At 49.1% G+C, this 27,990-nt stretch overlaps 1 protein-coding gene across 2 annotated transcripts; it reads left to right on the top strand.

Moving 5' to 3' along the window:
* Window positions 1-10: 10 nt before the first annotated feature.
* Window positions 11-27,038, top strand: FZR1 (fizzy and cell division cycle 20 related 1). Of its 2 annotated transcripts, none has more exons than XM_083421700.1 (14): window positions 11-282; window positions 4,918-5,092; window positions 7,312-7,437; window positions 8,295-8,358; window positions 9,555-9,682; window positions 13,001-13,083; window positions 14,449-14,632; window positions 15,595-15,660; window positions 16,746-16,848; window positions 17,527-17,711; window positions 19,698-19,931; window positions 22,303-22,407; window positions 23,841-23,933; window positions 25,417-27,038. In XM_083421700.1, exons 2-14 carry the CDS (start codon window positions 5,024-5,026, stop codon window positions 25,456-25,458), a joined length of 1,482 nt encoding a protein of 493 aa, XP_083277826.1. In that variant the 5' UTR covers window positions 11-282; window positions 4,918-5,023; the 3' UTR covers window positions 25,459-27,038. The 2 variants fall into 2 exon arrangements, with proteins under 2 accessions (XP_083277826.1, XP_083277827.1); XM_083421701.1 differs by having other exon boundaries at window positions 200-278.
* Window positions 27,039-27,990: the final 952 nt, after the last annotated feature.

Genomic DNA, 27,990 nt, shown 5'->3' with positions numbered 1-27,990 from the left:
TCCGCGCCCCGCCCCTCCTTCCCTCCGCAGCGCTTGGCTCTTTCTTTTTTGTATTGATTCGAACGGGGCCAATCGGAGAGCGCGGGGGCGGGGGGGCGGGGAGGAAAGTGACGCGGCGCTCCGGTTTCCCGTGATGCCCCGCGCGTCGGGCTCGCAGAGAGCGATAGAGAGAGAGACGCGGTGGGCGGGGCGGTGGGCGTGGCCCCGCGTCAGGAGTGGGCGGGGCCGAGGGCAGAAGAGAGCAAGACCGACGCCATATTGGAAGGCTCTGGATGAAGGCAGGTGAGAACTTGGGGGGGGGGCGGGTTCAATGAATGGCCTCCCAGCCCCCCCTTTCCCCCTCCCCCCCACTTTCAGGGGGGGTTGGGAAGAGGAAAACCCCCCCATAATTTTCAGCAACAGAAAGGGAAGGGGGGGGAGAGAAAAGAGCTTATTTTTAATGCAATTGGTTATGGGGGTGCGCCCCCCCCATGGAGGGAACCTTGTTTTTCAATGGGGGGGTGGTCTATGGGGTGAGAAGCTTCAGAGGGAAGAGAGTGGGGGGGGTGAATTACAAAGCAGCCCCCCTCTCCTTCAATGCTTTCCTGTAATGGGGGGGGGGGTGCTTTAAATCAGTGGAGAGGGGTGTTATTTTGGGGGGGGGGTTGCAGAGGTGGAGAAGCGGGTGGGAATTTCCATTTATTCCCCCCCACCCCATTTCCAGCTGCAGGGTTTGGGGTGTGCTTTAATACGGAGGGGGGGAGTGAATTACAAAATTACAAGGCAGTCCCACAAAACCCACTTTCCTGTAATTGGGGGGGGGGGAGCTTTAAATCAGTGGGGAGGGTGTTATTTTTTGGGGGGGTTGCAGAGGTGGAGTGGGGGGTGGGAATTTCCATTTATTCTCTCCCCCCCCGTTTGGTTTGGGGGTATGATTTAATACGGGGGGGGTTGCTGTGTTATTGGGGGTGTCCCCTCTTGTGTGTTTTTCTGGGGGGGTTTCTAATGGGGTGAGGAGAAGGTTGATTGGAGTGGGGGGGTTGGAAGATGTCAGTGTGTCTCCCCCCCCCCCCCCCCCGGTTTCTCATAGCAGGGTTGCAGAGTGTGAGCCTGTGCTTTATTTGGGGTGCCGGGTTGGGGGGAGCTGTAACAAATTGGGGAGGCTGAACCTGTGCTTTAATTTGGGGGGGGGCTGTAATGAATTTTATTATTAATAATAATAATGTGGAGGTGTCTTCCGGAGAGCGATGGGGGAGGAACTAATTAGATGAGTGGATGAGAAGGAAATGGGGGGGGGTGTCGATTGAAGGGCCCCTCCCTGCCTTTTCTGTCATGGGAAGGGTGGGGTGGAGTTGAGTGGGTGAGGTGAAGGTCTGGGTATTTTTTTTGGGAGGGGGGCAGATTTGAAGACCACTCAAATTTCCCAAACCAGGGATTGAGAGCCTGTGATTGAATGCAATGGGAGAAGAGGTCTGTTATTGCGGGGGGGGGGGGGGGCTTCCTGGAGAGATGGGGCAGCAGGGGGGGGCAATAGTGTCCTCCCCCTCCCCTCCCCTCCCTTTCATCTGGCTATTAATGGGGGGGTGAGCCTTGCTTTAAAGCAATTGAGAGGAGTACCATTGAGGTATCTTTTGTACCGGGGGGGGGGGGGGAGGCAGGCTAGAGTTGGGGGGGGGCACACTTGGGTGAACGGATGACATGGGGGGGCCAGGAAAACATTGCACCCCTTTCATATGGGGCTTCGTTTAAGGGGAGTGGGGGTTCTGTTATCGCAGTCGCTCTTTGGTGGGAGACTGGACCTAATTGGGAATTTAGTGGGTGGGTTTATTTTTCAGGGGGGGTGCCCACTCCCCAATTTTATTTCTCTCCGTTAAAAGAGGGACTCGTATCTCCTTTGACCTGTTATCCATTTTCCTCCCCTGTAACTATGGGGGGGGGGCGCGAAGTTTGTGCTTTAAGGTAATTGGAATATTTGGGGGGGCTGTTCATTGAGGTAGGCAGGTGGGTCACCCAGTTGCATTAGCAAAGTGGGGGGGGGCTTACTTTACTTTAACATAAAAGTGGAAGAGCTGGGGGGGGAGACTTTATTGCAGCAGGCAGGTGTTTCATTTTGGGGGTGACTTAATAGGGAGGTTGGAGGTCCCCCACCTTCCTATTAATTCCCCCCCCATCTATAGACCAGCGAACCCCCATTTCTTTCGTGGCGAGGGTCTGATCTGTGTGTGTCGTCCCCCCTCCACGCGAAAGGGGGAATTGTTGGGGTTCTGTACTTTGATTCAATGGGAGGTTATGTACAGCGGATAGCAGCTGTTGGAGGGCCCAGTTTGGAAGTTGAGAGTGGGGTGCTGCTGCCCCCTGGCCATTTATTTCCCTGCCCATAGCCCATTTAAAGCGCCCCCCCCCCGTGCCATTCATTGGGTTCAAAGTATCCCTGCTACAAAGGATAAAGGTAAAGGGACCCCTGACCATTAGGTCCAGTCGTGGCCGACTCTGGGGTTGCGGCACTCATCTCGCTTTACTGGCCGAGGGAGCCGGCGTACAGCTTCCGGGTCATGCAGCCAGCATGACTAAGCCGCTTCTGGCGAACCAGAGCAGCGCATGGAAACGCCGTTTTCCTTCCCGCCAGAGCGGTACCTATTTATCTACTTGCGCTTTGACGTGCTTTCGAACTGCTAGGTTGGCAGGAGCAGGGACCGAGCAACGGGAGCTCACCCCGTCATTGCAGGGATTCGAACCGCCGACCTTCTGATCGGCAAGCCCTAGGCTCTGTGGTTTAACCCACAGTGTCACCCGTGTCCCGCTACAGAGGATAGGATCCCGTAATTCCCCAGCCCCAGTCCAGGCAAATTCTCTCAGGGTATGGCTTTAGTGGAGGCTGAGACAAGCCACCACCTCCTCTATTTTCTGACTTTTATGATTTATTCTTTCTTTAGACCAGGCACGTCCAACAGGTAGATCACTGGATCCCCAAGAAAGCTCAACATTTTAGCCCTGTACCCCAAAAACGGGGCTTTCCTCCTCCCTAAAAAAAGCTCAACACCTTAGACCCGAACCCCCCAAAATGGGGTAGATCCCTGCCAGTTTTTAACTCTGTGAGTAGATCGCAGTCTCTTGGGAGTTGGCCACCTTTAAAAGAATCTTTATTTCCAGTAACAAGGTGCCGAAATGTGAGGCTGTTTCTTTCTTTGTTTTTATTGCTTTGATATCCCATCTTTTGAGTTCTTCAAGGTTCCCCCCCCCCCATTTAACCCACACAGCTACCCTCTCTGTAGCCAGACAGCCCAGGTTCACCTCCTGAGCTTCATGGCTAAGTGGGGAATTTGAACCCGGGCCTCCCCAGTTCCTAGTCCTACTCCAACCCTCTCCAATTAGGGCTGGGAAGATACCCCTAAGCCCAAAAATTATAGAGAGCTTCTGTGTAGAAACTAGTTAGCTTGGTGGACCAGTGGGGCTCCACTGTCTAAAGCTGCTTTCTGTTTAAATCGGCCCCTTTGTTCAGGACCTTGTGGACTAGAAACTTGCTTCATTTCTATGGGAATGACCGTAGTTTCTTAGGTGGCGCTCCCATATATTCCCGTTCCATTCCGACTTGTGGGTTTGTAGTGTCCCTTAAGGAGTGCTTCAATTTTTTTATTGCTGGAGTTTTTTTCTGCTACGGGGAGCCCTCCTCGCTTTCGAAAATGTGTGTTCACAGCCGTGGTTGCTGGGGAAGCAGAGGTTTGCCTGCAAAAAGGTCCCATTTTCCATCACTGGCCCCTCCAGTAGAGACTCCTGCCTGCTTGGACTACTGCAATGCTCTCTCCGTGGGGCTGCCTTTGAAGGTGACCCGGAAACTGCAACTAATCCAGAATGCGGCAGCCAGACTGGGGACTGGGAGTGGCCGCCGAGACCATATAACACCGGTCCTGAAAGACCTACATTGGCTCCTAGGACGTTTCTGAGCACAAATCAAAGTGTTGGTGCTGACCTTTAAAGCCCTAAACGGCCCAGTATCCACGAAGGAGCGTCTCCACCCCCATCGTACAGCCCGGAGACCGGGGTCCATCTCCGAGGGCCTTCTGGCGGTTCCCTCCCTGCGAGAAGCGAGGTTACAGGGAAGCAGGCAGAGGGCCTTCTCGGTGGTGGCGCCTGCCCTATGCAACGCCCCCCCCCCATGACATTTCCTTGACATCTGAATGGAGGGCATTCCACGGGGCGGGCGCCACCACCAAAAAGGCCCTCCGCCTGGTTCCCTGTAATCTCACTTCCCTTTCAACTCTACAGTTCTATGATAAAAGTATTATTAGGTTCTGGTTAGATTCTGGGCTCAGTTCAAGGTGCTGGTTTTGATCTGTGAAGTGCCAGAATCTGATGACTGCCTCTGCTTACTTAACTGGGCCTTCTCCGTGGTGGCGCCCGCCCTCCCGTCAGATGTCAAGGAAATAAACAACTATCTGACTTTTGGAAGGCATCTGAAGGCAGCCCTCTTTAGGGACGTTTTAAGTGTTTGATGTTTTATCGTGTTTTTAATATTCTGTCGGGGGCCGCCCAGAGTGGCTGGGGAAACCCAGTCAGATGGGTGGGGTAAAAATAATAAATTATGGTGATGAGACAGGAGAGCCTTTGCCATTTAGTGTACTAGAGCATAGTTAAGAAAATGGTGCTTATGGTGTCAAGGTTGCAGGTTCAATACCCAAATGGGAAAGTGTATATTCCTGCATTTGCAGAGGGTTGGACTGGATGATCTAAGGGTTCCCTTCTGACTCCACAATCCTAGGTCTCCCTTGGGAGGTTATGGACTCTCCTTCCTTGGAGGTTTTTAAGCAGAGGTTGGATGGCCATCTGTCATGGATGCTTTAGCTGAGATTTCTGCATTTCAAGGGGGGTTGGACTGGATGACCCCTGGAGGTCCCAAACTGCTGCCTTAATGTGCTCCTTCCTTTTTCGTCTCCCCCCCAGCACACCCTGGACCCCCTGCTCTCCATGAACATCAGGGCGTGAGGCTGTTATAAGGCACTTGGCTCCCCTTCTCTCCTCCCCCCCGCGCCCCTTGACCGCTTCCACCATGGATCAAGACTACGAAAGACGCCTTCTCCGCCAAATCAACATCCAGAATGAAAACATGATGCCTTGTGTAAGTCTTGCAAAACACTACTAAACCGTGTTGTTGTTCTTTAGTCGTTTAGTCGTGTCCGCCTCTTGGTGTCCCCCTGGACCAGAGCACGCCAGGCCCTCCTGTCTTCCACTGCCTCCCGCAGTTTGGTCAGACTCATGTTTGTAGCTTCGTGAACACTGTCTAACCATCTTGTCCTCTGTCGTCCCCTTCTCCTTGCGCCCTCTATCTTTCCCAACATCAGGGTCTTTTCCAGGGAGTCTTCTCTTCTCCTGAGGTGGCCAAAGTCTTGGAGCCTCAGCTTCAGGATCTGTCCTTCCAGTGAGCACTCAGGGCTGATTTCCTTCCGAATGGAGAGGTTGGACCTTCTTGCAGTCCATGGGACTCTCAAGAGTCTCCTCCAGCACCAGAATTCAAAATACTAAACCGTAGGTTATGTAAAATGCAATCCTGGTAGCAACACACACAACCTAACAGGCTGTTTTGGGGCTATGTAATTTCTGTTTCAAACACAATTCAACATATAATATCTCGCAGTGTGTACCGTATTTTTCGCTCTATAAGACGCACCAGACCACAAGACGCAAGAAAACAAGAAAAAAAATATTCTGAATCCCAGAAGCCAGAACAGCAAGAGGGATCGCTGTGCAGTGAAAGCAGCAATCCCTCTTGCTATTCTGGCTTCTGGGATAGCTGTGCAGCCTGCATTCGCTCCATAAGACGCACACACATTTCCCCTTACTTTTTAGGAGGGAAAAAGTGAGTCTTATAGAGCAAAAAATACGGTACTTCCATAGACCAACACATCTTATGCAAACAGAACACGTCCTGAGAAATCAAAGTCCAATGGATGGTCAGGAGATAAAGTCCATTCAGTTCCTAAATTGGCATAATGGCAATAACCACAACATGGTATGCTTATCATATCTTATCTTACCTTATGGTGTTGCCCTAGAACAGGCATAAGCAAACGCGGCCCTCCAGATGTTTTGGGACTACAAATCCCATCATCCCTGACCACTGGTCCTGTTAGCTAGGGATGATGGGAGTTGTAGTCCCAAAACATCTGGAGGGCCGAGTTTGCCTATACCTGCCCTAGAAGTCTTCCTACAAAAACTCTGGACCAGTTTTTGCCTGACTGGAAATGCGGTGTCTCTGAGCTCTGAACTTTTCCCGCTGTGCTTTATTGAAAGCAGAAAAGTAATCATTTCCTTAATAACAAATCAAACTATTTATTTAACTAAAACAATAACGTTATGGCATATGTATCCATGTTTGTTAACTGATGTGGTTAAACAATTAAAAAAACAACAACATAATCTGACTTTTAGCAAACATGAAAAACTTAAAACAAACAAAACCTTATTTCCTGATGAATAGCCTTTGGACTGTAATGTAACTTAAATAGAGAATCTTTAGAAAGATTATTCCTCCAAAAGCATTTTATTTTAAAATCCGATTTAAATTTTAAAATTCCGATTCAATTTTTTAAAAACCTGTCTTCTGTTTTTAAAATCATTGAATTTTATCTACCCTGCTTAACGGTGGATAAGCAGGGTGTATAAAACAAACAAAACCTTATTTCCTGATGAATAGCCTTTGGACTGTAATGTAACTTAAATAGAAAATCTTTAGAAAAAAATCTGATTTGGGGGGGGAAATCGATTTAAAACAAAAAAATCCAATTTTTAATTTTTGTGTGTGAAAATAACCTTTGATTTTTATCCACCCTGGGCTGTAATGAGGACAGAATGGAGAAAAAGGAGAAGAACTGTGCCTTCAAGTTTCTCATTTCTCAGAAGGCAGGGTTGGGTTAGAAAAAGGAGTAAATCTAAAAGTTTAAGAAACTCCGTTCCAAGTTGAAACTAGAGGAGGGAGAAAGGTTGTTTTCTGCTGCTCCAGAGAAGCGGACACGGAGCAATGGATCCAAACTACAAGAAAGAAGATTCCCCCTAAACATTAGGAAGAACTTCCTGACAGGAAGAGCTGTTCGACAGTGGAATTTGCTGCCAGGGAGTGTGGTGGAGTCTCCTTCTTTGGAGGTGTTTAAGCAGAGGCTTGACAACCATATGTCAGGAGTGCTCTGATGGTGTTTCCTGCTTGGCAGGGGGTTGGACTCGATGGCCCTTGTGGTCTCTTCCAACTCTATGATTCTATAAAACGACGTCGGCCTCTCTTCTGATGACGGGGGCGTGTTTCTCTGTTGCCTGATTTCTCGCCCCTCCGCCCACAAATTGCAGGTTGCCGACATGAGGAGGACCCTGACGCCTTCAAATTCCCCCGTGTCGTCTCCTAGCAAGCATGGCGACAGATTCATCCCATCCCGAGCCGGGGCAAATTGGAGCATCAGTTTTCACAGGATAAACGTGAGCATCACAAGAGAGCACCCTTGGCTGGTTTTTTGGTGTTTCTTTTTTTTACAGTGATACCTTGGTTCTCAAACTTAATCCGTTCCAGATACTATCGTATTTATTTTATAGTACGGTATATTGATTGATTAGGGATGTGGGTGGCGCTGTGGGTTAAACCACAGAGCCTAGGGCTTGCCAATCAGAAGGTCGATGGTTCAAATCCCCGCAATGACGGGGTGAGCTCCCGTTGCTCGGTCCCTGCTCCTGCCCACCTAGCAATTCGAAAGCACATCAAGTGCAAGTAGATAAATAGGTACCACTCCAGCGGGAAGGTAAACGGCGTTTCCGTGCGCTGCTCTGGTTCGCCAGAAGCGGCTTAGTCCTGCTGGCCACATGACGCGGAAGATGTACACCGGCTCCCTCGGCCAGTAAAGTGAGATGAGTGCTGCAACCCCAGAGTCAGCCATGACTGGACCTAACGGTCAGGGGTCCCTTTACCTTTTGATATTAATAGTGAGGGATCTGAGTGGCGCTGTGGGTTAAACCACAGAGCCTAGGGCTTGCTGATCAGAAGGTCGGTGGTTCGAATCCCTGCCATGGGGTGAGCTCCCGTTGCTTGGTCCCTGCTCCTGCCAACCTAGCAGTTCGAAAGCACCTCAAAGTGCAAGTAGATCAATAGGTACCGCTCCAGCGGGAAGGTAAACGGCGTTTCCGTGCGCTGCTCTGGTTCACCAGAAGCGGCTCAGTCCTGCTGGCCACATGACCCGGAAGCCGTCCACCGGCTCCCTTGGCCGGTAAAGCGAGATGAGCACCACAACCCCAGAAAAATGATTTGCACCATCAGACAAGCGCTCTTTTTCTACGCTTCGCAGGAAAACGAAAAGTCCCCGAGTCAAAACAGGAAAGCAAAGGACGCAACTTCAGACAACGGCAAAGGTAGAGCTGAACACCTGCCTCTTAAAAATTATTATTATTATTATTTATTATTATTATTATGCGCCTGTGTTCTGTGTTTGGATAGACTGCAAGGTTTATTTCCGTTCAGCGAAAAGAGGAGGGTCCCTCAAAGCAAAATACCGTATTTTTCGCTCTATAAGACGCACCAGACCGTAAGACGCACCCAGTTTTTGGAGGAGGAAAACAAGAAAAAAATATTCTGAATCTCAGAAGCCAGAACAGCAAGAGGGATTGCTGCGCAGCGAAAGCAGCATTCCCTCTTGCTGTTCTGGCTTCTGGGATAGCTGCGCAGCCTGCATTCGCTCCATAAGACGCACACACATTTCCCCTTACTTTTTAGGAGGGAGAAAGTGAGTCTTATAGAGCAAAAAATACGGTAACTGCCATGTTGTTTTGGTTTAGTTTTCACACGCTGCAGTCCCTTGTCATTGCAGGAGGTTATCCCATAATAGATTTCTTAGTCTCTATAAAGAGTCCTTCTTGGTTCACCCACCCTGCAAAAGACTATCTTTATTCTGCCTCTCCTCATTGACTCGGTACTCCGGTTTGCTATGGTTGTAACTGTTTTCCACCTTCCCGTTTCGACTCTCCGGCACCCTCTCTGCATAACCTAGCAATTCCAAAATATAGATGCGCTTTTACCCTCGCAAGACTGAATGTCTTGCCCTCGGCTGGACTCGATTCCAACAGATCCCACACGAAAAACTCTTCTTTCCCTGCGGAGACGGCAGTCCCGAATCGGTGGCGCATGCCCTTCTGGCTTGCCCTCTTTATAAAGACATGAGGAATGAGATTATCACCCCTCTTTGATTGTTGGACTACAATGGAACTTAAATAGAAATTTTTCAGAAAGATTTTTCCTCCAGAAGCATTTTATTTTAAAAATCCGATTCAAATAAAAAAAAATCTGATTTAATTTTTTTTAAAAAATCCGATTTAAAGAAAGAAAATCCAATTATTCTTCTTATTATTTTTTTAAAAAATCATTGATTTTTATTCACCCTGATTCTTTGCATTAGGTAAATGCTTTTGTCATGTAAACGTATACCCTTGTGTCCAGATTATAGTGCTTTAAAAAGGCTCTTTTAAGCAAGGAAAAGGCCTTGCGTTGGTGTTTTTATTTTTATTTTAAACGAGGCTTGGCTTCAAGGACTCCGCTTCTCTCAACCCCGCAGATGGCCTTGCGTACTCAGCCTTGCTAAAGAACGAGCTCTTGGGGGCCGGGATCGAGAAGGTGCAAGACCCCCAGACGGAAGACAGGAGGCTCCAGCCCTCCACGCCGGAAAAAAAGAGCCTTTTCACGGTATTTGTTTTCTTCATTTCGCCCGCTGACTCTCAAGGGGCTCACCCTTCGGTCGAAAATACTCCCAGGCAGACCAGTGTACGCCTCCGGACATGACCTGTAGCCTTATTGGAGTTCACGGATTGGGTCTGCGTTGCTCCGGGACAGGAGGAAGGAAGTCAAATGACACCGAGGTTGATTCCAAGAGTTTCTTCTGCTCCCCGGATAGCAGAAGGCACTTCCGTGATCAAGTCCACAGCAAGTCCAAAGAAATGACAAGTTTCATGCAGTGTATATATCCTCCAGGCACCCTCTCCCTCCTTCCGATATAAATCCATCCACGTCAGCCTATGTACGCAGGTTGACATCACATATGGTGACTGGGGGGACAGGGAGCGGGCAGGTGTGGAGGACTCCCTGGTCCTGAATGGGGTGACTGTGCCCCCGAAGGACCAGGTGCGCAGCCTGGGGGTCATTTTGGACTCACAGCTGTCAATGGAGGCGTAGGTCAGTTCTGTGTCCAGGGCAGCTCCATCTGGTACACAGGATGAGACCCTCCCTGCCCACAGACTGTCTGGCCAGAGTGGTGCATGCTCTGGTTATCTCCTGCTTGGACTACTGCAATGCGCTCTACGTGGGGCTACCTTTGAAGGTGACCCGGAAACTACAAGTATTCCAGAATGCGGCAGCCAGACTGGTGACTGGGAGCAGCCACCGAGACCACAAAACACCGGTCTTGAAAGACCTACATTGGCTCCCAGTACGTTTCCGAGCACAATTCAAAGTGCTGCTGTTGACCTTCAAAGCCCTAAATGGCCTCGGCCCAGTATACCTGAAGGAGCGTCTCCACCCCCATCGTTCTGCCCGGACACTGAGGTCCATCTCCGAAGGGCCTTCTGGCGGTTCCCTCATTGCGAGAAGCAAAGCTACAGGGAACCAGGCAGAGCGCCTTCTCGGTGGTGGCGCCCACCCTGTGGAACGCCCTCCCGTCAGATGTCAAAGAGATAAAGAACTACATAACTTTCAGAAGCTACCCATAGATTTCAGGGCGGTTCACAACATAAAAAAGCAATATAAAACCCACAAAATACGTAATAAAATTTACAACTTTGGGACCCCACTCCTCTGCAGTTCCCCCCTGCCTCTCAGCGCCCCCATCAGATGTCAAAGCGATAAACAACTACCTGACATTCAGAAGACATCTTAAGGCAGCCCTGTTCAGGGAAGTTTTTAATGTGTGATATTTTAGTGTATTTTTGGTTTCTGTGGAAGCCGCCCAGAGTGGCTGGGGAAACCCAGCCAGATGGGCGGGGTACAAATAATAAATTATTATCATTATTACTGCTCTGGTATTCTTAACCATAAAAGGGAATTCCTCTTCCTACTCTTTATCTTGGAGGAAGAGGTGTCATTTCCGAGAACGAGCTTTAGGCCTTGTTCCCGGACTTAGGTCTGTGCGTCTTTTGTGGTCAGCACATAAGATAAGGCACGGACGTGTCTTCTCTGTTCTACTGGTACAGTCAAGGCCATCCCTGCCGTCACAAACTGATAAAGGAGAGGGCTCTGAGCGCAGCCGGGTTTTTGTTTGTACATTGTCTCAGAGCTCAAGTTAATGGATTTTAGCTAAGGAAAAATAGGCATTTTGGTGCAGTTTCAAACTGCCTTCACAGTCAGTTTTGGGGAACCCATTCCTTCAGACCCAAAAGGAAAGAGGGATGAGGAGGGTAGAGGAAAAATGCCCGTTTGTGTTCAACTGTTTCTTTAAATCTAAAGGTTCATCATTGTTTCACCCAATGTGTATACCTTTAAGGGGCCAGAGCAAGGGCCAGAGATCCAGCCTTGCAGCTGTGAAGCATAGCAGGTTCTGCTGAGTTGCATTGATTAAGCTGTGTTGGGAATTGGCTGCAGTATATAAGGAGCAGCACCTAGCTCTGCCATTTACCCTGGGGATGGGTTGCTGGTTGGGTCGTGTTTGTTTGTAGATATATTTAGTGTATAGGGAGTTTTTGTTTTTCTTATTAAAACCTTGTTTAAGTTATTTTTGAGTCCCTTCTTTTTCTAATGCATGGTCTCCCCAGCAAGCTCTCTGCAGCGTTACTACACTGCGAAAAGCCAACAGTTTGGAGACCAGTGCTTTAGGCAGGAGCGGGGAGCCTGTGTCTCTGCTGTATGATGGGAGTTGATGCCCCATAACATCTGGGAGGGTTTGTACCAGATTAACCTTTAGTTCCTTTTCAACTCTACAGTTCTACGGTAAAAGTATTATTAGGTTCTGGTTGGTTTCTGGGCTCAGTTCAAGGCACCGGTTTTGATCTGTGAAGTCCCAGAATCCGAGGACTGCCTGTGCCTACTTAACTGGGCCTTCTCGGTGGTGGCGCCCTCCCTTCAGATGACAAGGAAATAAACAACTGCCTGGCTTTTAGAAGACATCTGAAGGCAGCCCTGTTTAGGGAAGCTTTTAATGTCAGATGTTTTATTGCGCTTTTAATATTCTGTTGGGAGCCGCCCAGAGTGGCGGGGGAAACCCAGTCAGATGGGTGGGGCATTAATAATAATAATAATAATAATAATAATTTATGCCCTGCCCATCTGGGTGGGTTTCCCCAGCCACTCTGGGCGGCTTCCAACAAAAGATTAAAAATACATCAAAACATCAGTCATTAAAAGCTTCCCTAAACAGAGCTGCCTTCAGATGTCTTCTAAAAGTCAGCTAGTTGCTTATTTCCTTGACATCTGATGGGGGGGGCGTTCCACGGGGCAGGCGCCACCACCGAGAAGGCCCTCTGCCTGGTTCCCTGTAACCTCGCTTCTTGCAAGGAGGGAGATGGACCCCGGTGTCCGGGCTGGACGATGGGGGTGGAGACGCTCCTTCAGGGATACAGTTTAGGGCTTTCAAGGTCAGCGCCAACACTTTGAATTGTGCTCGGAAACGTACCGGTAGCCAATGCAGATCTTTCAAGACTGGTGTTGTTGTTGTTGTTGTTGTTGTTGTTGTTGTTGTTGAACCCTTTGTTCATCACTCAAGGCCCTTCATGGGCTGTTTGATGGAGGTGCGTAGTGTATCAACAGGGCCTTCTCAGTGGTGGCTCCCTACTTTGCAGAAAGCCATCCTTGGGGAGGCACGCCATGGCTGCCATCATATCTTCATAGGCGCCAGGCCAAAAAGAAGAAAACAAATTCCTTTTCCGTCAGGGTTTTGCAATTTAATAATCTGTGGTTCCCTTCTGTGGGTGCGGTGCCTTAGCGCTGCCTGTTTAATAATATGGATTTTTCATTTCTTTAGAACAGTTTGAGCTTTATGTTGGGTTTAATGTGTGTGCTGCCTTCTCGCCCGTCCAGTACTCCCTCACCACGAAACGCTCCAGCCCGGACGACGGCAACGAGGTCTCCCCCTATTCGCTCTCGCCCGTCAGCAACAAAAGGTTTGTGCTCCCTTTTTAGCAAAGTGTTTTAGGAAACACAGCGATACAGGGTGACGGTTTTCCTGCGGAGGTGGTGCTATAAGAAAAATACTGCTCCTTTTCCCTTAATGGGGTACCCAAGAGCCCGTATAGAGTCCTTAAGTAGGTTCCCTTTCCTATTGAGGTTTCCTAGGAGCTATTCTGGGCCATATAAGCCCCTTCTTGGCCGGGAATTTGGGAAGACACCCTGCTGTGGCTTAGCGGTATATATAGCCAAACCACCGACACTGCAGCCGCCCGGTTTGAAAGAGAAAATGATTTAAGCTGATTTGATTTAAATCAAATCCACCCTGGACCTGTAGTAAAGTGAAGGGCTTTTGGGAATTAATATACAGTGGTGCCTTGCAAGACGAAAAGAATCCGTTCCGGGAGTCTTTTCGTCTTGCGGTTTTTTCGTCTTGCGAAGCAAGCCCATTGACAGAGTAGCGCTATTAGCGCTATTGGCTAAAAAAGGGCTAAAAACGGCTTTTTGGGTGGGGGGGATTAGCGGTTTTGCTGCTAAAATGCTTTTAGCAGCTTAGCGATTCAGAATAAGGGGTTTTGGAGCAAAAAAAAAAAAATCGATTTTTTTCGTCATTTTTCGTCTTGCGAAGCAAGCCCATAGGGAAATTCGTCTTGCGAAGCGCCTCTGCAGACAGAAAACCCTTTCGTCTTGCGGGTTTTCCGTCTTGCGAGGCATTCGTCTTGCGGGGCACCACTGTACAACGAACTTAAAAAAAAATTAAATACACTTTCCCAAAAAAGCCCACAGCTTTTCTACTGGGATTGATGGGTAAGGAAAATTTAAAAAAAAGAAAGATAAAAACTTTTTTCTATACGCCACGACGGCAGCAACAACTATGCTAGCCCAGAATTGGAAAACGGATGTAATACCTAATATAATGGATTGGCGGGTTAAAATGATGAATTATGCAGAACTGGCCAGAATAACAGGGAAACTAAGAGACCAGGACGAACAGAAGAAAACTGGAGTAAATGCTTGATGTATATAAGAAATAATTGTAAATCTTTAAAGACACTGGTAGGGTTAGAATAACTCTAACAGTGTGTGGCAGACAAGTAAAATAAATAAAATACGAGATACTAGAATTTATTTGATACTTATCAAAGGAATGGAGGGGAGTCCGAGGCTCGGTGGAGCCTAAGATAAATATGTAATTTATATGTATAGTATATGTACATATGTATGTTTAATGAAAAACCAATAAAAATTTATGGGGGAAAAAATCAAATCCACCCTGTCTGGAGGGAATAATGATTCTTCCTCCCTCTTCACACCTCCTTCTTCTTCTTCCTCTTCCCCAATTTCCCACGCGGCCGAAACAGTCAAAAGCTGCTACGGTCTCCTCGGAAGCCCACGAGGAAAATCTCCAAGATCCCATTCAAAGTATTGGATGCTCCGGAACTTCAGGACGACTTCTACCTAAACCTGGTCGACTGGTCGTCCCTTAACGTTCTCAGCGTCGGCCTCGGAACCTGTGTTTACCTGTGGAGTGCCTGTACCAGCCAGGTAAAGTCCTCATAGGTATCTCAAGCCACTTGTACGTCACAAAATATGTACCGTATATACACGGTGGAATCTCGGTCGTCGAACGTAATCCGTTCCGGAAGACCGTTCGACTTCCAAAACGTCCGACAGCCGAGGCGCAATGGGCGGCCAGAAGCTTCCAGTGGAGAAATCGAGAAAGGCGCCTTGGGAGTCGTTCGACTTCTGGGGCACGTTCGAAAACAGAAGCAATTCTGGGTTTTCAGCATTCGAAAATGGAAACATTCAGCTTCTGAGACGCTCAAAAACTGAGTTTCCACTGTATATATATTTTAATCAAACCTGCTTAGGCACAAAAGTGTTCTTCCCCTCTTTAATTTTCCAAAATAAATAAAAAAGGCATTTCTAACAGTTGGTGGAGACGCGGGTGGCGCTGTGGGTTAAACCACAGAGCCTAGGACTTGCCGATCGGAAGGTCGGCGGTTCAAATCCCTGCAATGACGGGGTGAGCTCCCGTTGCTCGGTCCCTGCTCCTGCCACCCTAGCAGCTCGAAAGCACCTCAAAGTGCAAGTAGATAAATAGGTACCACTCCGGCGGGAAGGCAAACGGCGTTTCCGTGCGCTGCTCTGGTTCGCCAGAAGCGGCTTTGTCATGCTGGCCTCATGATCCGGAAGCTGTACGCCGGCTCCCTCGGCCAGTAAAGCGAGATGAGCGCCGCAACCCCAGAGTCGGCCACGACTGGACCTAATGGTCAGGGGTCCCTTTACCTTTACCTTTAGCAGTTGGTGGGCCATTGCCCTGACCCAGCAGGCAGGCTCTTATGTATAATGAAACTCTTGTTGTTATTATTACCGTCTTATGCTTCCTTGCTGGGGACAAGGCTGCTTATGGGAGGTCTACAACGTCGACGGCCTCTCTTCCTTTCCCTCCCAGGGCCTTCTCCTTTTCTCAATCTTTTTTCCCCGTCTCCTCTCCTTCTCCCAAGGTGACCCGGCTGTGCGACCTCTCCGTGGAAGGCGATTCCGTCACCTCCGTTGGGTGGTCAGAGCGGGTCAGTACACCATCGGGTTTCCACTGAAGCGCAGCGGTTGCGAATGGTGGGCAGGGCTGTGATGGTGAGGCTGGGGGGGGGGGACCCTTTGTCCCGGGGCTGAATGTGGCCTTCTAAGCCTTTCCATCTGGTTCTCGGAGGTTTCCCAAGCCCGTTTCCCAACTCCTGTACGCTGCAAATGTCTGGCATAATGGGGACCTGCCAAAGCTAGATGGCTTTCAGGCAAAATTTCTACGATCTGTGCTGCAGGTACCCAACTGCGTCCCCAACTCCGTACTTCTGTTAGAAGCTGGCGAATGCCCAATCTCAACTAAAGCGTGGTGGGCTGCCCTAAATCATTGGCTCAGGATTTCAGGGTTTGATCTAGAGATGGGTTTGTACCAACAGCAGACCAATGAGGAGTTTGTCAGCAAATGGCAGAAAACCATGGCTAAAAAAGCCACCTCTATTGGTCTGTCACCCCCCCAACTGTACTACCTGGGTTATGAAGGTGCCCTAAAAACGTTAAAGCAAAGATTATGGGATAATGCACACAGTGACTTGCGATCTCGATCACACGCAGTCTGTAGTCCGCTGGCAGAAGGAGTACAATATGGGCATGTTAACATCTTACATTAAAAACCTGACAGTACCAAACTATCGAAGGCTTTTCACCAAAGCCAGACTAAACGTCGTTCCTTCTGCAGTGTTGAGAGGAGTTCCCTACCAGGACAGACTTGGCTCGTGTGCTCAAGACATCGACTCCATAAAACATATTTTGTTGCACTGTGCAAAATATGAGCAAGCCAGGGCTGAACTGATACTACCCTTGCTGGTACCTTTCCCGGGAAAATCAGAGACTCACTATGTCAGGTTCCTATTGGAAGACCGGAGAAATGCTAGAACATTAGCAGTGGCAAAGTTTTTATCGGTGGTTGCAAGAGCAAATGATCCCTATATTCTGAACAAAATGCTTGTTTCACCTGGAGGTAGGCTGTATGAATTGTGCATTGCTTTGTAAGGATTTGTTGGGTCTCTGGACCGTAATAAAGATTGATGATGATGATGATGATGATGATGATGATGCATCCCTTCTCCCCGATTAGGGCAACTTGGTGGCGGTCGGGACCCACAAGGGCTTTGTACAGATCTGGGATGCCGGGGCCGGCAAGAAGCTCTCCATGCTGGAAGGGCACACAGCCAGAGTAGGTAAGGAAATCCTCCGGAAAAACCATCTCATAGAATCCTAGAGTTGGAAGAGACCACAAGGGCCATCGAGTCCAACCCCCTGCCAAGCAGGAAACACCATCAGAGCACTCCTGACATCTGGTTGTCAAGCCTCTGCTTAAAGACCTCCAAAGAAGGAGACTCCGCCACACTCCTTGGCAGCAAATTCCACTGTCAAACAGCTCTTACTGTCAGGAAGTTCTTCCTAATGTTTAGGTGGAATCTTCTTTTTTGTAGTTTGGATCCATTGCTCCGTGTCCGCTTCTCTGGAGCAGCAGAAAACAACCTTTCTCCCTCCTCTAGGTGACATCCTTTTATATACTTGAACATGGCTATCATATCACCCCTTAACCTCCTCTTCTCCAGGCTAAACATGCCCAGCTCCCTTAGCCGTTCCTCATAAGGCATCGTTTCCAGGCCTTTGACCATTTTGGTTGCCCTCCTCTGGACACGTTCCAGTTTGTCAGTGTCCTTCTTGAACTGTGGTGCCCAGAACTGGACACAGTACTCCAGGTGAGGTCTGACCAGAGCAGAATACAGTGGCACTATTACTTCCCTTGATCTAGATGCTATACTCCTATTGATGCAGCCCAGAATTGCATTGGCTTTTTTAGCTGCCAATATTATTTATTATTATTATTATTATCATCAATGCTCCAGGTGCCCTGGCGTGGAACGCGGACCAACTCTCTTCCGGCAGCCGGGACCGGATGATCCTGCAGAGAGATATCCGGACACCCCCCCTTCAGTCTGAGCGCCGCCTCCAAGGCCACAGGCAGGAGGTCTGCGGGCTCAAGTGGTCAACAGACCACCAGCTCCTCGCATCCGGCGGGAACGACAACAAGGTAATAATAGTAATAATAATAAGATGATGGAATTTTCGAAGCTAGCCGACCTGACCAGAAGAGTCCGCGACCAGAAGGAGGGAGGCGTATCAGGAAGAGTGGAATAAATTTAATGATGGTTTAGTTAAATTTGTTAAGTTAAACTAACTGAAAACAGCTTGCAGGTACCTAATGGGCTTAGGATTTTATTTATGTTAAGTGCTGAATTAATATGTTTTAATTCCATAAGGTGAAGATCTAAGGATGTTAATGTTTTAAGTTAAATTTCATAAAAATTGGGATTTGGAAAACCGTTCGAAGGACATGCAATGAAATTCAACCCAGGGGAAGTGAGGAAGTCACTTAACAAAGTTAATAACTGTAATTTTCAAAAGGCTATGATTTATGTTTGTTTGTCTTGTTTGTTTGTTTGTTTATAATATTGTGAAAACTAATGTTTTTGGGATAATAATAATAATTATTTTTGGATAAATATTGGATAAATATTATTACTATTATTTATCTAATAATAATAATAATAATAATAATAATAATAATAATAATAATAATAATTTTTACTTATACCCCGCCCTCCCCAGCCAAGACCAGGCTCAGGGCGGCTAACAACCAATAATAAAAACAAGCTGATTAAAATACAATTTAAAAGATTAAGATACATTAAAACAATTAGGGTGCAATCTCTTCATAGGAGGAGAAAGGGAAAAGAAAGAGGGGGAGGGAATCAAACTGATTCTAAGACAAAGGCCAGGTGGAACAACTCTGTCTTACAGGCCCTGCAGGAAGAAATCAGATCCCGCAGGGCCCTGGTCTCATGAGGCAGAGCGTTCCACCAGGCCAGGACCAGTGTTGAAAAGGCCCTGGCTCTGGTTGAGGATAATCTGACTTCCTTAGGGCCCGGGACCACCAGGGTGTTGCTCTATATGGACCTTAAGGTCCTCCGTGGGTCGGTCCCGTAGGTACAAGGTACAGTTGCCGTGGAATTCTATTCAGTATTGATCCAGAGCGGATCCCAATGTATATTTAGCAGAGCAACAATAATAATCAATCAATCTTTAGTACGGTCCAGAGACCTAACAAATCATTACAAAGCAATGCACTATTCAGACAGCCTACCTCCAGGTTAAACAAGCATTTTGTTCAGACTTAAAGATAAGGATCATTGGTTCTTGCAACCACCAATAAAAACTTCACCACTGCTAATGTTCTAGCGTTTGTCCGGTCTTCCAATAGAAACCTGACATAGTGAGCCTCTGATTTTCCCGGGAAAGGTACCAGCAAGGGTAATAGTTGATGATGATGATGGTGATGATATTTATACCCTGCCCATCTGGCTGGGTTTCCCCAGCCACTCTGGGCGGCTTCCAACAGAATATTAAAATACAATAGTCTGTTAAACATTAAAAGCTTCCCTAAACAGGGCTGCCTTCAGATGTCTCCTAAAAGTCAGATAGTAGTTTATTCCCTTGACATTTGCTGGGAGGGTGTTCCACAGGGCGGGCGCCACCACCGAGAAGGCCCTCTGCCTGGTTCCCTGTAACCTCACTTCTCGCAGTGAGGGAACCGCCAGAAGGCCCTCGGAGATGGACCTCAGTGTCCAGGCTGAACGATGGAGGTGGAGACACTCCTTCAGGGATACAGGGCCATTTAGGGCTTTCAAGGTCAGCACCAACACTTTGAATTGTGCTCGAAAACGTCCTGGGAGCCAATGTAGGTCTTTCAAGACCGGTGTTATATAGTCTCGGCCACCGCTCCCAGTCCCCAGTCTGGCTGCCGCATTCTGGATTAGTTATAGTTTCCGGGTCACCTTCAAAGGTAGCCCCACGTAGAGCGCATGGCAGTAGTCCAAGGGGGGGATAACCAGAGCATGCACCACTCTGGCGAGGAAGTCCGCAGGCAGATAAGGTCTCAGACAAAACTCTGTAGCTCTGGCGTCCCCTGCCCGAAAAACGGGGCTGCCGGTGACAGATCCCTCTCCCTCCCTCGCAGCTCCTTGTGTGGAACCACTCCAGCCTCAGCCCCGTCCAGCAGTACACAGAGCACCTGGCGGCCGTCAAGGCGATTGCCTGGTCCCCACACCAGCACGGGCTCCTGGCTTCCGGCGGCGGGACAGCAGACCGCTGTATACGTTTCTGGAACACGCTGACCGGACAGCCTCTGCAGTGCATTGACACCGGGTCGCAAGTCTGCAACCTCGCCTGGTCCAAGCACGCCAACGAGCTGGTAAGGGAGTCCTCGTCTCCTGTGTGCCTCCCCCTATCCTTCGGCTGCCTGTCTCCTGGAGGGCTGGCACTTTATTTTCCTAGTAACTTAAAGGTAAAGGGACCCCTGACCATTAGGTCCAGTTGTGGCCGACTCTGGGATTGCGGCGCTCATCTCGCTTTACTGGCTGAGGGAGCCGGCGTACAGCTTCCGGGTTATGTGGCCAGCAGGACTAAGCCGCTTCTGGCGAACCAGAGCAGCGCACGGAAATGCCGTTTACCTTCCCGCCGGAGCGGTACCTATTTATCTAGTTGCACTTTGACGTGCTGTCGAACTGCTAGGTAGGCAGGAGCAGGGACCGAGCAAAGGGAGCTCACCCTGTCATTGCGGGGATTCGAACCGCCAACCTTCTGATCGGCGAGTCCTAGGCTCTGTGGTTTAACCCACAGCGCCACCTGCGTCCCCCTAGAAACTTGCACAGGTTGCAGGCTGCTATAGGGATGCCCCGGCCCCTTCCGTTGCAGGGGTAAAACTGCCTCTGCTTCCTCGCCACGGCCCGATATAGCTTGTTCCTCCTCTTTGCTTTCCAACATCACGATGTTTGCCTGGTGATACTCCTTCCTTCTCTCTCTCTCTCTCTCTCTCTCTCTCTCTCTCTCTCTCTCTCTCTCTTTCTCTGTCTTCTTTTCTTCTTCTGCGATCCCTCGTAGCCAAGTAAGATTGTCTTCCAAAACAGGGTTTTCACAGGGAGTCCGTAAGGGACTGTGGAGGCCAATTCTGGATCTCCACGTCCTTCCGCAATGCGGACATTGGTTTCCGGGCGGGAGTTGAGCCCAGTGAGGGTTTGCCAAGCGTGCCTTCCTCGTAGCACGTTTCTCCCTTGCGTCCTGAGTTCGAGTGTCTTCGAAGCCCACAACACCTTTGGTCAAGGCTGTTCTCCAACTGGAGCATTCGCAGGCCAGTGTTTCCCAGTTGTCAGTGTTCATGCTACATTTTTAAAGTTTTGCCTTGAGAGAGTCTTTAAACCTCTTTTGCTGACCACCAGCATTACGCTTTCCCTTTTCAAGTTCGGAATAGAGTACGGTGGTACCTCAGGTTACATACACTTCAGGTTACATACGCTTCAGGTTACAGGCTCCGCTAACCCAGAAATAGTGCTTCAGGTTAAGAACTTTGCTTCAGGATAAGAACAGAAATCGTGCTCCAGCGGCGTGGCGGCAGCAGGAGGCCCCATTAGCTAAAGTGGTGCTTCAAGTTAAGAACAGTTTCAGGTTAAGAACGGACCTCCGGAACGAATTAAGTACGCAACATGACCAGTCCAACGAAGTTGATTTTTATTTTTTTGAAAACTATAAAATAAAAAGCCTTTATTGTCAGCAATGCTTCGAAGAGAACTAGGCCCATCATGAATATAACATTCAGCCCCATATAAATAAGTCACCAAGGTGTGAAAAGCAAGGGAATTATTTCCAATTGCAGCGTACAAGCTTCCTATGCTATACTCTATGCAGAAAAACAACATTGCCATGAGGTTTACAAAATGATCACTTCAACCAGTTGCTAGTTTATAAATAGGGAATGCATATTTGGCTGTAAATTAACACAGAAAATAGTCAATATTCAAGTGATAGACAGGTTAACTGGAGAGTTGCCAGGAGCTTCAACATTAATTCAAAATGTGTTTCAGTAGCCAGACATTACAAACCTTCAGCACAGTATATACAGTGGTGCCTCGCAAGACGAAAAGAATCCGTTCTGTGAGTCTCTTCGTCTAGCGGTTTTTTCGTCTTGCGAAGCAAGCCCATTAGCGGATTAGCGCTATTAGCGGTTTAGCGGCTATTAAAGGCTTAAGGGATTAGCGGATTAGCTGCTAAAAGGCTATTAGCAGCTTAGTGCCTTAGAAAAAGGGGGTGGGGAGCGGGAAAAAACCCCCAGGAATCGCAAGACATTTTCGTCTTGCGAAGCAAGCCCATAGAGAAATTCGTCCTGCGAAGCACCTCCAAAACGGAAAACCCTTTTGTCTAGCGGGTTTTCCGTCTTGCGAGGCATTCGTCTTGCGGGGCACCACTGTATGCTTAAAATGTATGACAGTGCATAGCCTAAGTCAGATGGTCACAGTGATAACAATGCTTCTCAATGCTGATGAACGAAGTTGATGTTGAAGAATCATCGCTTCGACACTGGCGATCTTTGCTTCTTCCAGTACACTGGCATTAGTTTGCCTGTCTTCCCAGGTGATGTGTAAAAATTTCCAGAGACGCCGTTGATGGAATCTTTTGAGGAGTTGTTGACCCAAAGGCATTACGCTTTCCATTTTTAAGTCCACATACTCATCTCTCTCTCTCTCTCTCTCTCTCTCTCTCTCTCTCTCTCTCTTTTTTTTTTTCTCTAGGTGAGCACTCACGGATACTCTCAGAACCAAATTCTCGTCTGGAAATACCCGTCCTTGACTCAAGTCGCAAAGCTAACCGGGCATTCTTACAGAGTCCTCTACCTGGTGAGTAACTGGCCCTCCAAAAATAAACCCCTCTCTGTGGAAGCCTTTTTGCCTATGCGTGTGTCGTTGTTCGCTGTTTTCCTTTTCCTTCGTTCTGGGGTATTCTGAATGCAAAAGCAGCTCCAAAATCTGAGGCAGACTGGGTAGCTTTTTTTGGGGGGGGGGTCCATCCTTTGCAGCAACCGCCCTCCTTCCCAGAAACATTCCCTGCCAGGGATTTGAGGCTTTCCAAAGCAAAGGAAGGATTGAGCTCGGATTGATAAGAATACACACAGAGGCTTGAACCAGCAAGACTCTGGGAAGGGTGCGTAGAATAATCTCTGTGTGCCTCCACCCCTAGGCCCAGGCCGTTTTATTCACAGAATAATTTTGTACAGAGTGTTCGTAAGAACCAATCAGATTTCTTCTGAGCATTTCAAGAAACCCCAAGTGGGGACAAAGTTAAACTACCAAAACTAATTAAGCACAGGGTAAACTGTGGGTTAAACCACAGAGCCTAGGGCTTGCTGATCAGAAGGTCGGCGGTTCGAATCCCCGCAATGACGGAGTGAGCTCCCGTTGCTCGGTCCCTGCTCTTGCCAACCTAGCAGTTTGAAAGCACACCAGTGCAAGCAGAGAAATACCTTCCAGCGGGAAGGTAAACGGCGTTTCCGTGCGCTGCTCTGGTTCGCCAGAAGCGGCTTAGTCCTGCTGGCCCCGGCTCCCTCGGCCAATAAAGAGAGATGAGCGCCGCAACCCCAGAGTCGGCCGCGACTGGACCTAATGCAAAATGAACCATGGAAAGAGAAGAAGGGAAATCATTGATATATTAAGGGAGTTTAAATTGCAATACAGAGAATTTAATAGGTATATAGTGCTTTTTTTCTTTGAAAAATGTTGAGGGGTACTCTCATTTTCCTGTTCATATTGAAATACTGCCCCTCAATGAGGCCAAGCTTAGATTCACAAAATATTTAGGGGTATGCATCTCTGCAGAAAAGCTTTATACAGAATCAGACCATTGTGCCCACCTGTCCCCGAATTGTCTGCCCTGGCTGGCAATGGCTCTCCGGGGTTTCAGGCGAGGGGGGGTGCGTCCCCCTAAATCTAAAATTAAGGTGATAGTCCTCATGGGCTTGAATGGGGAGAGCCTGATTTCCACAACATGTTCTGCCACTGAGCCACGGCCGTCCACCCCCCTCCAGTGGTTAAGAGCGATAGACTCGTAATCTGGGGAACCGGGTTCGAGTCTCTGCTCCTCCACCTGCAGCTGCTGGGTGACGTTGGGCCAGTCACACTTCTCTGAAGTCTCTCAGCCCCACTCACCTCCCAGAGTGTTTGTTGTGGGGGAGGAAGGGAAAGGAGAATGTGAGCCGCTTTGAGACTCCTTCGGGTAGTGATAAAGCGGGATATCAAACCCAAACTCTTCTTCTTCTCCTCCTTCCCTTCTGCAGGCAATGTCACCCGACGGAGAGGCCATTGTGACAGGCGCCGGGGACGAGACGCTGAGGTTTTGGAACGTCTTCAGCAAAACCCGCTCCACCAAGGTAAGGGAGAAAAGGGCGAGGAGGCGGGTGAGCGGGTTGTGGGTTACGAGTAACCGCAGCCAGACTGCAGCCAGGGTCCCCCTGTAAGATTCCATCCCTCGTGATTCTGAAATGTTGTCACCTGTCTTGTCTCGAGAGACGAGGCTACCTGGCCCAATTTACCGGATCCCTTCCAAAACCTTTGGCATGGCAGATCTTCAACTCTTCCGCAGTAATCACAAGGCCGTCTGCAAAAGCTTTTTAGTCGTATACCCTACCATTATTCCTCTTATTGTCTCATCGGAACTTACATTTCTTGCCAGTACAGTGGTACCTCGGGTTACAGACGCTTCAGGTTACAGACTCCGCTAATCCTGAAATAGCACCTTGGGTTAAGAACTTTGCTTCAGGATGAGAACAGAAATCGCGTGGCGGCGGCAGCGGGAGGCCCCATTAGCTAAAGTGGTGCTTCAGGTTAAGAACAGTTTCAGGTTAAGAGCGGACCTCTGGAACAAATTAAGTACTTAGAATCATAGAGTTGGAATAGACCACAAGGGCCATCGAGTCCAACCCCCTGCCAAGCAGGAAACACCACCAGAGCACTCCTGACATATGGTTGTCAAGCCTCTGCTTAAAGACCTCCAAAGAAGGAGACTCCACCACACTCCTTGGCAGCAAATTCCACTGTCAAACAGCTCTTACTGTCAGGAAGTTCTTCCTAATGTTTAGGTGGAATCTTCTTTCTTGTAGTTTGGATCCATTGCTCCGTGTCCGCTTCTCTGGAGCAGCAGAAAACAACCTTTCTCCCTCCTCCATGTGACATCCCTTCATATATTTGAACATGGCTATCATATCCCCCCTTAACCTCCTCTTCTCCAGGCTAAACATGCCCAGCTCCCTTAGCTGTTCCTCATAAGGCATCAGGCCTTTGACCATTTTGGTTGCCCTCCTCTGGACACGTTCTAGTTTGTCAGTGTCCTTCTTGAACTGCGGTGCCCAGAACTGGACACAGTACTCCAGGTGAGGTCTGACCAGAGCAGAATACAGTGGCACTATTACTTCCCTTGATCTAGATGCTATACTCCTATTGATGCAGCCCAGAATTGCATTGGCTTTTTTAGCTGCCGCGTCACACTGTTGGCTCATGTCAAGTTTGTGGTCAACCAAGACTCCTAGATCCTTTTCACATGTACTGCTCTCAAGCCAGGTGTCACCCATCTTGTATTTAACCCGAGGTACCAGTGTATTCACAATCGGCACATTATTTCGTCTCGCAGAGGCTCCTCTGGTTATGACATCTGTGGCCCTGGCTGAGCTCTTGCAAATGCGGAACGTGTCGGAGCTTTTGGCTGGCCACTGGTTGATAGCGTCTCTCCAAAGTGGGGTCAACTTTTTTTTATTTCCCTCTGTCCCTCAACGAGCAGCCTCTTGTCCCAAGCCCTTGGCAACGAGTCACAGAGGGACCGCGACGCACCCGCTCACCATCCCTTCTCCTTTCTTTCAGGAGTCCGTGTCGGTCCTTAACCTCTTCACCAGGATACGGTAGAAAACAGGACCACGGAACAAGAGACTGTGCTTTGGGGTGGAGAACCACTAAACTGGCCTGCATGGGACCTCGGGCCGTCATCTCGGGGTGGGGGGGACAGGGAGGGAGTGGGGCGATGTGTCAAAAAAAAAAAAAAGATATTCAGAGGTTGCGGGGGGGACTCTCAAAAGATCCTTTATTAAATATCTGAGTGTGAATGTTATCGGATGTTATTTGGGTGCAGGTGAACCTCTGGACCAATTCTGTTCCTTCCTTGGAGCCCGGAGAGTAAATATAACATGTATATTTTGGGGCCTGTTTTTCCAAAAGACAGGAATGAGGTTGTTTCAGTCCTTTGTGGGGGGCACTTGCCAGGTGCCTGCTCTTGTTTTTCCTCCCCCCACCACTCCCCCCCCCCCCCGTCTGTTTTGCTCTGGGGCGAAACCAGCACTTGTGAGCATGCGGGAAGAGACTGGTGCCCGTGATTTTAAAAAGCGACAAACGCAGAGGCACGATTACCCGGTGCTCTTAAATTTATCCCCCTCCAGTGTGTCTGGGATGCTTTTGCCCAGAAATAACGATGCCTCCCTACCGAAATCGCCACGCAAGGGTGGCAGATGCGGTCTAGCAATGCCTCCTTGCAAAAATAATAATAATAATTCATCGCTTGCAAGATCATTTGTCTGGAAGAGGCATTCTGTCCTGAGAGCGGCGGGGGAAAGCCGCTTAAATCCCAAACCAGGATAGAACTGGCAGCCGCCTGCAGCTGTTGCAAAAGCGGTCAGGAACGGTGGGAGCCGGAAAACGCGGAAACGTAAGAGGGAGGCTCGGCGAATCGCCATTCCCAGTGAGGTTGGGAGGGTGCCGTCGTTCATAGAAGAGGCGTCCCCCTCCTGAGAACGGGGAAGGCCTCTTCTCAGGTCAGGGATGTGGGAGACCTGTTCGGTTCCTGACTCCCAGTTGTTACGGGCGCCGGGAGTGCAGCCACGCCAGGCTGAGCCTTTGGCTCTGCAAGCTTCTAAGGGTTTTTAAACCCCGGAATCCCTCCGGGAGTGCCGAGTGCGAGTAGCGCAGAGCCGTCGATGGGCTGACCTCTGAGCCAGTGTCCCAGTGAAAAACCTCCTTTCTCTCGTCTTTTCCTCTTCCCTCCATCTCTCTCGTCTGCCTCTTAAGGGAGTGCGCCGTGTTGAGTTCGTGCGCCCCACTGTTAGAAAGTGATCTTCAGCTTTGCACAGCGGGGCAGTCGCAGTCAGGCTTTCGTGAAAGGCTGGGGCGCCTGCCTTCAAACAAAACCCCGTGTGTGTGTGTGTGTGTGTGTGTGTGTGTGCACGTCTGTCGATTCGATTTGGCAAAGAGGCGATTTACAACGAGCGAAGGCAGGGGGGAGACTTTGCAAGTTCGGATTTTTCCCACGCGGCGTCTTCGGGCCACAAGTTGCCGAAAATTCGGAGAAATAATATTTTGGAAAGCACTATGTCTCTACCCCCCCAAACTCCCCTTCCTGCCTGCAAGAGGTAAAACACGGCTACCTTTGTAAACAATACCTTAGGGGGGAAATTCGGTGTATCTGGCATTAAAAGGACATGTGGATTTCAAAAGCGGCCTTCGCCCCCAGCGTGTGGTGTTTTTCGAAAGCTTTTCTGGGGGAATCGGGGAGTTTTAAGGCGCTTATTCTAGCTGCTTCCCCCTCCCGCCTGTCCCCTCCTCAAATTCCTGGGATCTGGTCTCCCCTTGTAAGGCGGGGTGGGGAATGTTGCATATTCGCCTGTGGATTGCGCCTACCCATAGCTGTCAACTTACAGATTTGAAAATACGGGGCCAGCAGCCAAAATAAGGGATTTTAGTCAACCAGCAGCCAAACGAAGCCTCAAGCGGTGGTTCCCACAGCGCAGCAACCCAGCAAAGGGGATGCAGCAAGGGAAACCACCGTCACCTCTCCGCTGGGAAGCGCTGAGCAAAGGCGAGTCCCCAGGCAACGCGGCTGATTTGATCGGCACAAGGCATGCAAGCTCCACCCCCCAGTCGTTCTTAGACTTCTTATTGGGTGAGCAACGCAGCCAAGCTACACAGTTGGAGCCTCCCTCCTCCCTGGCTGGCAGGGAGGGAGGGAGAGGAGCTGCTTCCTTTGAAACCCGGGAAATTGAAGGGACATCATCAATAAGGGACAGCAGCGGGACACAGCGCTGGGATAAGGGACTGTCCCGCCAAATAAGGGGCGCTTGACAGCTATGCGCCTAGTTGTGGCCTAGGACAAGGGAGGTGTGCTGTGGTGGGCGGGGCCAGAGGCAAAAGAGGGAGGAGCCATGAATAGAATTTAAACCCTCTCCTTTATCTTCCGCCCCCAAAACAAGAGTTCAAAGACGCTTTCTGCCTGAGGAGGGTGGGGAGCAAGGCAAAAAAGAGGTTTGTGGCCTGGGGAAAAAGGGTGTAGCAGCGGTACCTTGGTTCTCAAACTTAGTCCGTTCCGAAACCAAAGCGTTCCAAAACCAAGGCGCGCTGCTTTCCTATGGAAAGCAATGCAAAACGGATTAATCCGTTCCAGACGTTTAAAAA

Source organism: Podarcis tiliguerta (genome assembly GCF_965153285.1).
Source record: "Podarcis tiliguerta genome assembly, chromosome: 18".
Taxonomy (NCBI): Eukaryota; Metazoa; Chordata; class Lepidosauria; order Squamata; family Lacertidae; genus Podarcis; species Podarcis tiliguerta.
The sequence above is the reverse complement of the archived record's forward strand: the minus strand, read 5'-3'. Positions and strand labels throughout refer to the sequence as shown.